The sequence below is a fragment of the Sciurus vulgaris genome (assembly GCF_902686455.1).
Source record: "Sciurus vulgaris genome assembly, chromosome: 3".
NCBI classification, from domain to species: Eukaryota; Metazoa; Chordata; class Mammalia; order Rodentia; family Sciuridae; genus Sciurus; species Sciurus vulgaris.
The window spans coordinates 124363554-124375492 of record NC_136463.1 but is presented as its reverse complement, the minus strand read 5'-3'; the positions used below and the strand labels follow the sequence as shown (position 1 = coordinate 124375492).

The 11939-nt window shown below is 34.8% G+C and overlaps 1 protein-coding gene across 7 annotated transcripts in view; it reads right to left on the bottom strand.

Moving 5' to 3' along the window:
• Positions 1–4799: 4799 nt before the first annotated feature.
• The window catches only part of UBR3 (ubiquitin protein ligase E3 component n-recognin 3), a 210515-nt gene continuing 203375 nt past the window's right edge, over positions 4800–11939 (bottom strand). For all 7 annotated transcript variants that reach the window (XM_079135462.1, XM_079135466.1, XM_079135463.1 and 4 more), the window contains 3 exons: positions 6725–6934; positions 6063–6202; positions 4800–5768 (listed from right to left, as the gene is read on the bottom strand). In XM_079135462.1, coding sequence (XP_078991588.1) covers positions 5651–5768; positions 6063–6202; positions 6725–6934 — 468 coding nt within the window. In that variant the 3' untranslated portion in view covers positions 4800–5650. The remainder of the gene's footprint in view (positions 5769–6062; positions 6203–6724; positions 6935–11939) is intronic.

The following is an 11939-nucleotide window of genomic DNA, read 5'->3' as shown; positions in this document are numbered from 1 at the left end:
ACAACTTAGGGTATTACACAGGCCCTCTTCTCTCAATGATATCCATTCCCACAAATCTAGGTATTCATTTTAGCACTTTATCTTGAGTGCACCCTCAAATACATCAACTACCTCATACCCATATGGATATCCCAGAGAAGCCTCACACTTAATGTCAAACAAAATCTGTGCATATTACATTCAATTTTATACCTAATCCTCCTCCACTGCTTCCTAACTTACAAAACACTATCAAATCAGGTCAAAATATAAGTTGTTTCTGTCACAGCCTTAGTATAAAATGTCTTCATTTCTCCTCTGGCTACTGAACTATACTCCTAAATGGTTTTTCCTGTTCTCTCTCTCTATACCAAGGACTGTCTATGGATGCTTTTGCCATACCAGGACAGAGTTGAACAGCATGAGATAAACCATACAGCCCTTTATAAAAAAAGATTGCTGACCTCTGCTCTAAATTGAGGCTATAACCAAAACAAAGGCCCTGTTTTAGGGCTCGAGAGACCACAATCTGATTCCTATCTTTTCTGCGTCATGTCTTCTCACACTCCTTTCTATGCTTCAACAGTGCTGTACTTCTTTCAGTTTCTTGAGATTCACTTTTGAGAGCTTACGACGTACTAAATCTTTTTTAAAAGCCTCTCCTTCACTTAGCTCACCTCTGTCCTTTTTTTAGGTCACAGTTTCAACATCACTTCTTAAATGTAGCCTTCTGTGAACTTCCCAAATTGAGTCCATTGGTTCCCACAGCCTTCTAACTTGTTGATAATATCCAATTGACCTGTGATTACATGTGTTGTTCTGTACTCGAATGAAAGGAGGTACTGACCCATTCTGTCTTGCTCAGTGTGGTATCCCCAGCATTTAGCTTAGTATTTGGCACACAAGAAGACACTAATATTCTTTGTTCTCTCGTTCTAATGAATTGTCAACTTTTCTGATTCTGTCCACATCTCTATGTCCCCACCATGATTCCCCTAGTTTGAGTCAACTATTATGTTGTTTGGACTCTCAATACCCAGTATATCTCCCCACTCTGGATTTTTCTCCACAAAGCAGCCAGATTTTTTTCTAAAATGTAAATTTGGTATCACTCTACTGTCTAAAGCTCTAAAATGATTTCCCATTGCTCTGGGGTAGAGGAACTCTTTAAACCCCTTAGAATAGCTTACAACACTTGTCATTTAGACTTTCCTTACCTTTCAAAAGCACTTATGCAGAGAATCAGAATGATTTCCTATCACGTCCCTAGCTACAAGTATTCCCTCAATTCTGGATCTTTGCAAATGGTCTTCCTATGCCTGCCTAAAACAACTCCTCACACTTCCTTTTTTACCCTGATAACATCTACACAGGTAGAAATCATCTTAGATCTCTTTGGCCTACTCATATGACCCAGGTCTGGTTTAGAGGGCCCTGCTGTATAGCATTTTCTACTCCAGAGCTCCCAAACTTGTCACTTGTAGCATTAATCTCACATGAAGTCAAGTAAGAGAAGGGACTATCTGACTTCTTTTCTATTGTACTTTCAATATTTATCACAGTGAATAGCACCTAAGAGAAGCTCAATAAATATTTACTAAATAAATTAAGTGCTTCAACATTGAAGCAATTTTTCCAACTTTCAAAAGAAAACTTTGAAAGTTCCCATTAAATATTCTCCCTAATTCTGAGTGTAATCACTTCTAATCCAAATCCCTCAATTTTACAAATCCAACACAAACCCCACACTTGTTTCAACCAGTACACCTATTTCTCTTATAACCTATACCATACCCTTATGTATTGCATTCACCCCTCTAATGATCAACCATGAATTAATTTAGTACTGTCACTTCTATTTAGTACTGTCACTTCAGTACTGTCACTTGTCTAGATTGGATCTCAGGGATTCCACAAGGTCACAGAAAATTCCTAATTGGTTGAATTAAACGCTTATGGCTTCTAACCCCATTGGGCTCTCAAAATAGCTTCTGTAGTGCTTCTCATTGTTTAGGCAAATTCTCTCTCCTAGCATATGTCTGAACTTTTACCACTTACTTCCAGTTCCCAAGTTATGATAGACCTATTCACTCTCAACACCTAATTCTGCTCTTCTGTCACCAAGAGGGAACCAGACACAAATCTTATTTTGCTCCAGACTTTCTTTGCTCTTATACTTTTTCCTTTGCAGCAGCTGAAGCGTTTATGAACTGTTTTTGACCCAACTTCTTCTGGTGTGCTCTTGGGCTATCCTTCTTCAATGTGGTACTGTCACATCTTACATTAATTCACAAAGGCAGCTCCATACAAGTTTCCACTGTGCCTATTTATTAAATCAGCTGGGGTCACAGTCATTTCATTGTTACTTGATTACTATACACTAGATTGCAGGTGACAGCTCTTCTATACGTGAGCTAATAGAAGTTTGAAGGGTCATAAATGATCATACTATCATTATTTTATTCATTTCAGCTCATTTATGTCAAACTAAGCAGTGTTTGATATCACCCAGCCAATTCATAAGGCCTTGGAGGAAAGGACTATGTGCTGTGAACAGGAGGGTCTGAGAGACAGTCATAGGTCACCTGCTCTCCCACAACCACTGATTACCTGGCATACCCACCAGTGAATGTTCCTTGCCTTGGTGATCTAATGTGATCAAAACCATGCTTTTCTTCATTTTGTTTTCCCCAATGTGACTTTAAACACAAGCCAACAACAGGAATTTGCGATCGCAGTCCTGGAAATGGTGTACATGGTCTTTTGTACTGTTGTTGCCTTCAGTGCTTTTAGTTTGCATTTTCTGTAAGTCACAGAAGTCAATAAATACCAGAAAGCATAAAATCAAATGAAAACTCTGAGAATATAAATGGATCCCCAGCTGATGACTAGCTGGTGAGTTTCAGCGAGGAGGTGCAAGAGTAAGGACTGTCAATTCAGACAAGACCACAGATTACTCAAAATAAATGTTATCAGAAAGTCTCATGTCCAGCTGAGAACTTTCCGAAGAGAGAGACCATAGCAGTGTTCTCAGATCCACACAGCCATTTCCCTCTTCCTCTACCAAACCCACTTAGCAAAGGTTTCACAATGGATATAAGACCAGGACAAAAGAAACAGGACCTAGCTCTGCAAAATAAAGCAAAAGGCAGTCAAACCCTTCACATAAACTCTACCTTAAGGAAGCTACCAGTTATGTTATGCTTTTGATCTTTTAGGCTATGCCCACGCACACATATCACTGTCAATATCTTTGGAAAAAGAAAAACATTTAAGCATTAAACATTTTAAGGACCTTTCACAAACCAAATGACAGTAGGTTTTTATTAACATATCTTACAATGTTGGTTATTCCTAGTTTTGTAATTTCTGCTTACTTATAAAGGCTGTTTTAGCTTCTACAGTAATGTACTGTATTTAAATGATCATTCATACAAGATATCACACCAGTACATTTTTTTAATAATATACACACATCACTCTAACTTGGACCTGTTATTTTTAAAAGTGGGTTTATAAATGGGACTTATAAAAGTTATGGAGAAAAAAATTAAAGTTCTAGTTTAGCAGCATGCATGTATGTATTCAAGTACAATTTTCAATCAAGTGCTTTTTTAAAATTTACCGGTGACTAATTCACCAATATCAAAATAAACACTATCAAATACCCAAATTTTAAAGTTAAGGCTAATATTTTCACTTCACATCCATATGCACAACCATAAAACATTCCATTTTAAATATGTAGTAATCAAAGTCTGAATACATTATACCATGTATATATAGCATCAGAGTTTCAAACTGTAGAATTATTCAAGTTCGTGAATCCTGTAACAGTATTTACTAGAGATGTAAATTAGTATTTTGCTCTTCAACCACACTTACAAATGGTCTGGTATTCATAATGACCAATGCAAAAAATATGACAGGCTGAACTTATGATACAGTATTTTAAAAAAGTAGCAATGTGTTGGAAAGGACAGTGATTTAGTGAAACAGAATCATTCTAGTCTTACAGAAAGTTGTCTTAATATTTTGGAAATGTATATAAAAATAGCAGGCTATTTCCATGTATTTTCTTATAGAGCTGTAGGTAATTTATTGATGTTCTGAACACAGTTGAATATGTACTACTCCACTTTCCCTATTTTAATGCAAGGCCATCATTTAATGTTCATTTTCATATTCTGTAATGTCATATCATTCAAAAAATTTTAGAACATGGATCTGATGTTATTTTTATATTTTATCATTAGATGTTTTAATTTTTATTTTTACATGTAAAAATGTAATTTTATATAACAAGCCATGAAAGTCCAAAGTACCAGGAATTGCTTGATAACACTATATATGAAATAATCATCAAATTACTGAATCATTTGGAAAAAATCTTGGTAGCAATATATAACATGCTTTTCTGTACTTTTCTTACTTATAGAGTACATTTTAGCTCAATCATTCCCATTTTTACTGATTTAAAAACCCTTACAAACATAAATTGCTTTTCAAGGCAGTTTTTTAAAAGAAAGCAGATGTACTATTCATTCATGAGCGTCGTCACCACTGAGCCTTTTTGTTTTTTGCCTTTTAGTAAACCAAGCAGATATAGCAGTGATTCCACTGCACAAATAAAATAAAGCTTTATCTCTTGAGCTGATAGGAAAGTTCCAAAACTTATGGTTCATTTGTTAGGAAGTATGAGTATTTCCAGTCCAATCATATAAACAAAATCTTAGTTGGTGATAAAAGGTGGGCATGCACAGGATCAAAATTTGCCATGTGGATTTTCTTAAACCCTTTTGTTTCTCTCTCTCTCTCTCTCTCTCTCTCTCTCTCTCTCTCTCTCTCTCTCTCTCTCTCCCTCTTTGCAGTGCTCAGGATAGAACCCAGTGCCTTGCACATGCTAGGCAAGTGCTAGCATGTAGCGCTGAGCTATGCCTTCAGCCCACAAATTTTGATTTTTAAGGACCCCCCCTCAATCACACATATGCCCCCCAAACTGTACTGTATTATATTAACAGCGCTATCTACTTATTTTACAGCTATTTCATTTACCTGGGGAGAATATTTATGAAATTCCTGAGAATGAATTAAGTTTTCAGCAAAGCCTTAAACTTTTAACAGATTCCTCACAATAAGAAAAAAAATTTAAGATTCTACTATTTAGACTAACTTTTACTATACAATATTTCACATAAATCATGTTTTACATTTTTTTCTAATTACATACAGCAAAATTTCAAATTAACACAAGAATGGCAGAGAAAAAAGATGCATTATGTTTAGCAGATGCAAATTAAAACACAGATAGAAAGAAGCAATAAAATTTCAAATAAATCACACCCATTCTAAGCATCAATGAATAGCTGATATGCATTGTTGGGAGAATAATTTCTGAATGATTTTATGGACAGTTGTGCTTTTTATTAATTGTGCACTTAAAAAAATGACCACTAAAGAATGATTTATTTATTATGTTCTTCAGATAATTAAAAAAAATTACTATTCCATTAATGTGATTACCAAGCACCTAATTTTGAAAAGGCTTCATAATGTATTCTTTTTTTCCCTCAGCAAAAACATTACTCCCCCCAAATTAAGTTAAAGCTTATTGTTGATAAAATAAATTCTTAATGAAAATGATGATATAATGCAATGCTGAGGTGGTGAGTCATAGCCCATTATAATGTGGACCCCATCTTTTATTGATGTGATCAAAAGTATGAGAAATCCATTGTTGCTCAAGAACTTTGTATCTTTCCTTACAAATGTAGAGAGGTTTGCCGCGCCTAGGGGGAGAAAAAAAAAGTATTAAAGGAAATACAATATAATGAAGATTTCACATGCATTTCTTCTTTTAATAGAGTTGTTGTGGCAAAAATCTCAGTTATTTGGTTTATTTCATGTTTCTTCAGCATATTGATAGGAAAAATAACTCAAAAACTAGAAACTATTCTAAATGAATGATAGCTGAAACCTCTTAATATTTTTTTTAAATTATAATTACAAATCCAGAAATGGCACTTTGTTTCTTACTGACCAAACTTCAGAAAGACAACTGGATATATTCATGCATATCTAACCTAAGATCTCGGTCTTCCTCTCCATGAGCATCCAAATACACAGAACCCCAGAGGCAGAAGCGGTGACCTCGAATAATGATGATCACTGATGCGTTGATCAAAAGGAAAATGCCTGTTCCAGCACCACAGTTCTGAGAATGCTAAACAATTTAAAACATATCAATGCATTTGATAATCAATGAGCTTAATAACAAAACCAAGAATGTCTTTATATGCCTTCTAAATAAGAGATATCTTAAACTTATAACCCCATTCCCAATATATTATTATCAATACATTAGGAAGAACTGGGGAAAGCATTATCTAGGAAAGCAATTAAGAGTCAACCTAATTCAGGGGCTAGAATCCCCCACAACATAGAGGAATGTTGTTTCACAGAACATTTAAAAGTATGTAACATTAAAAGACAATAGGAGAAACAAGAACTGGAATTGTATTTAAGAAAGGCTTTACCCACTTAAAGCCTTGGAGATTTTTATTCTTCTTCTACTGAATTAAAAAGCAACAAAACAAAACAACACACAATCCATCTATTTACATATCTATATATAGTGTGTTTAACAGAAAGACTAGTTAAATTTGAAGAGCTGACTTGACCATATGTACCACATTTTCATGAGATTTAAGTTTTCATAAATTTTGTATTATTTACTACTGCTTACCAATACACATTCACAGTAACTTTGTTGCTTGCAGCAAAGTCCTTTCAGGCATACAAAAGTACCACAAACGAGGCAAACAGCAGGGTCTTTAGGAACCTTGGTGCAGACACTACAGGTTTTTCTGTGGTAGTACTGAAAAATGGTGTTATAATTCTCAGGCAACTGTAATAGGTGCGGTAATTTCCATCTTGATTCTTGGATAAGCAAGGCCTAAAACATCCAAGAATAGTCTTTAGTCTTATGTATTTCAGACACTAACACAAAATGTTTATTTTATTTTTTTTAAATATTTTTTGTTGTAGATGGACACAGTACCTTTATCTTATTTATTTTTATGTGGTGATGAGGATTGAACGCAGTTCCTCATACATGATAGGCAAGTGCTCTGCCACTGAGCTACAGCCCCAGCTTATTTTTTAAAAGGGTTTTTGTTTTTTAAAGGAAAAATTGCTTCTAAGAATGTAGAATATTTTCTTTATTACCACACCTCTTTTCTACTTTACAAACGACAGACATAAAAAGTACTTCAACAATTACCATTCTCTATTTTCATGTAGATTTCAATTATAACAGATGTAGTTTTTTAGATTAAACACCCTAAAAATATAAACCTGTTATTATTTTAAAAGCAAAATATTAATATCTCCCAGCATGCATGAAAATATATCTAGGTATAATTATCTTTTAACATGTTTAATGTAAAAATTTTAAACACTTATACATTTATTTTTATTGGTACATTATATATAATAGTGGGATTTGTTATGCCATATTCATATGTGCACATAATTTGCTCAATCTCATTCTCTAGTACCTTTCCCTTCCCCTGATATGCTTGCTCTGCTCAACTGATCTCCCTTCTATTATTATTATTTTAGCTTGCAAACAATTCATGACCTTTTTTCTCTAGGGAATTCACAGTTATAACTCATGTTTTATATTTTAATACTACATAATTTAGAATCTCCTTCCTAAAACATGTAAAATTTGTTACACTTCAAACTATTAAGATTGTTTGTATCCACAGTACTGGAGCTACTATTTTTTAATAAATTTCCTGCTTTATAAAAGAAAAAAAAAGTTTAGTTAGGATCATAGAAAAATTCTGCCAATAGCATCAATTCTTCCCATATATTACTCCATTCACAATTAAAAGAGATCAAATAGTAGTATGAATCTATTATCTTATGAAACTATGAATGATAGGCAACTTATGCGGTCTTCATCTTAAACATTACCTATAGCCAGTCATAATCAACTAAATCAGTGGTAACCAAGTGGCTAGGTTGTTATTTACCAATGAGTTCATGGATAAAGTAACCATGGCAGCAAGGATAAGGACAACATGTGGGCTCATAATAATTCAGGTGCCAATATTCAGTGCCCAACCCTGGGCCCCAGATAACAAACTCTGTAATGGGTTGATTATACAGGAACCCTTTCATTAAGCAGAAAAGACAGCAATGTGCCCCCCACCTGAATTTGACACTTTTATCAATTTGTTTGGGGCATGACCTTGTAGCCTATGCAAATGTAATTAAAGAATTTCCTTTATAAAAAAAGATATAAGACAATAGATGCATGTCCATGTAATTCATTAATCTTAACATATACTCAATCATCTGAAGAAATTATTGTTCTTCTAAAGGATAAACAACTGATTATTAGCTGGAAGAAAACACCTGTACAATGAAGTATATGCTCTAAACAGCACCAAGTATATATCAGTGATCTTTCTTTCTCACATGTAGAATGTATAGATATGAAAACCAGGAAGTGGAAAGAAACTGTGTCCCCTCCCTCTCATGATTACAGATAAAATTCAGTCCTAAATTTCTGCTTTGGTTTGGCCTGCCTAGCAAGCATGATGCCCTGGGTTTGATCTCCATCCCAACAAAAAAGCAAGGAAGGAAGGAAGAGGGGGAGAGGGAGAGGGAGAGAAAAATACTCTGCTTCACTGCTGTACTAGAGTCTTCTGTGAATTTAGTACCTAAGGAAGCTGTGTACTATTCTCTAACAAAGGCTATAATACTAGTTTCACTGAATCACTCTCTAAATGTCATCTGACCATTCCAGGTTCCTCATACCAGTAGTAGAACAAATGGGAATGGCTTATAGTATTGTCTGGAGGAACTGTCACTAAGTACCAAAAAGAATAAAAACACTGCCATATACTTGAAAGCAGTATTATGTAACTTTGGGACTATCTCCATATGGCACTGTTTTGGAATCTTCAAGGTAACATTTTTACACAAAACAATTGCAACCTTATATTAGCAAGGCAGAACCAATCCAGAAGCTCAGACCTCCCAGAATAAAGTTGGGGCCACATCCTCAGTCAAACAAATCTAATAATTTGAGGAGCTGGTCAAAGAAGGCAAAAGAAAAAATGTCAAATATATACAGCTGTACACTGGCTGCAACTTTATAACTAGTTGCAAATCTTCTTGTATACTGTGTCATATTTTTTGCAACATTTTTATTCTCTTTTCCTTTCTTTTAATATTGAATTTGGGATGAAGAGGTGCTACACAAAATTTTCCAGAGGCATGATGGACATATCTCCCAAGAGCTTCTGGATGCAGGGAAGTTTGGTTGCTTATTTGGGAAATTCATAGATGCATTTAAAGTTGCATATGTGAAGACTAAATTATTTTGGACAGTGGAAAAAGTGGCACTATGAACAATTAGATGTGTAAGTGCTGGGCAGGTAACTTGCAAATGCAGTAGGTCACCAGTTTGTTCTTTAAGTCTGCCTTGTATCCTTTTCTGCCTGCTTATGTTAACAGCATTATAAGGTGGGTTTTTTGTTTGTTTGTTTGTTTGTTTGTTTAGAAAATAACCTCTTTTTATGCTCCATATTAATTCTGATGGTACTACTCTCAGCACAAGATCCTACCCCACACAGAGGTGTTAATATAATTTGAGTTAGGCCCATCAGATTCTCTCTCCAGGAGTCTATGAGTCTTCAGCACACACATGGAAGAAAGGAAAGTGACTGAGGAAGAGGTATCCAATGGCAACACTTCCAAGAAAACAGAACAGAGGTAGAGGTCTTCATGGTTTCTCTTCTCCCCAAGGGATGGCAATTCAACTCTTATTTATTCCTACACAGTATCCAGTATGCTTCCAATGAATCCCATTTTCTTTCTGTTGTGGTTTAGTTTTATTTTGTTTTCCTTATCTTAAATCAGAACTTGATTTTGTTGTTTGCAACCAAAAAAATCCTAACTGGTAGAAAAATTCAGAAGCAGTAATTCATAGACTATCTCTCAAAGGCTTGCTGGATTATAAACTCCTATTACCATTTATTCTGCTATGTAGTTCTATTCAAATTTTAAATTCCTGGGGGGAAAAACATGGTTGACCTAAAGTCAGGTCATAGTTAGGACAGAAAGAAAGAAGGACACTCTGAGTGGGGATGCAGAACAGATGGGGGTACACTTAAATAACCAGTAAGAATTCTGCCTTAGCAAAAATAAATGTCTTCTACTCCTAAGACTCTAAGACAAGTAACTGTCACTCAATTTTACGAAAAGATCTAGTATTGTTAAATGATAAATTCTTATTTTTTTAATCAACGTTCAAGTCAAAAATCATTCTCCTAAAATGCAGACTTAACATGATTAATATGAAGACAAAAAATTTTGAGTGTGCTAAACACTTTTCTTCTGCCCTGGTTTCATAATTATAACCAAGTCTTACTCCAAGTCATTACTTCTAAATTGAAAACTATATATAGGGCTGGGGTTTTAGTTCAGTGGTAAAGCGTCTGCTCTGCACATGTGAGGCACTGGGTTCGATCTCAGCATGATGAAAAATAGGTAAATAAAGATATTGTGTCCATCAACAACTAACAAGCATTTTTAAAAATCTATATATAACTTAAATTCTAGTTATAATCCACGAATAAAAATTTACCAGATAGGAAAAAGATTTGTATACATAATATTCAAGGTTCCATTAGCTTCTTGAATTTTCCTTTCCTTTTTTTTTTGGGGGGGGGAGAGTATAGGGGTGGCTGAGGATTAAAAAATCTCCAGGGTGCCACACACACACACTCATGCACATCCTCACCACAGAGGTACAAACTACAATACTGGAAACTCTCTTTCTTTTCTCTAACAAAAATATAAATAAATAAGATGGCATCTCTTTAAGAAATTAGTAAAAAAGAAACATTTATAATTTATGCCTATCTTGACTTTATCATTCACCTCAATATTTTAAAAATTAAGTCTAAGCTGACACCTCTACTGAAATATTAATTTTGTGTCCTGTTTGACATTCAAAATTAAAATTTTCATTTTCCCTGAAAGTTGGCTACTCTTTCATCAGTTCTATTTCTGCCACTGATACCATCCAACCACTTAATTATTCCACAAATATTTATTAGATGACCAGTCTCTTATCAGGCACTTGTTGGGGATGCAAGAATAAATAAAAGTTCTTGCTTTTAAAGCCTCCATTAGATACATTAAAGAAACAAATGTGACCAATGGGGGTTGGTTGTGTAGCTCAGCAGTAGAGTGCATGCTTTGCATGCATAAAGCCCTGGGTTCAATCCCCAACACAAAAAGAATTAAAGAAGTAAGTATAATCAATATGCCAACTGTTAGAGAAAGTAACACAAGTACAGGTGAATAGCATTACAGAAGGAGGGCTTAAAAACTGTAAAGGGGGGCTGGGGTTGTGACTCAGTGGTAGAGCACTTGCCTAGCATGTGTGAGGCACTGGTTCAATTCTCAGCACTGCATATAAATTAATTAAATAAAGGTCCTTCAACAACTAGAAAAAATATATATATTAAAAAACTGTAAAGGAAGATGAACTATCAGACCAGTCTTCACAGAAGAGGTAATATTTATCTCAGCAAAGTCTCAAAGAGTAATTAATTCAAAAGGATAAGGGTAGCAAGATTGTTTTAGATTAAAAAGTAATAGCAATACGCAATGCTGCAGAAGTTTTAAGAACATATAGCACACTTAAGAAACATTCTTTTGTGATTTAAGTAGGGTAGTGGCAGAGAAGTGGTATAAAATGAAGATGGGCAAGTCAGTGTCACTCCCTCGTAATTCCAGTTACTCTAGAGGCTAAGGCAGGAAGATCTCAAGTTAAGGTAATCCTCAGCAGCTTAACGAGACCCTGTCGCAAAGGAAAAATTTCAAAAAAGGTCTGGGGATATAGCTTGGAGGCAGCATGCTCCTGGGCTTAC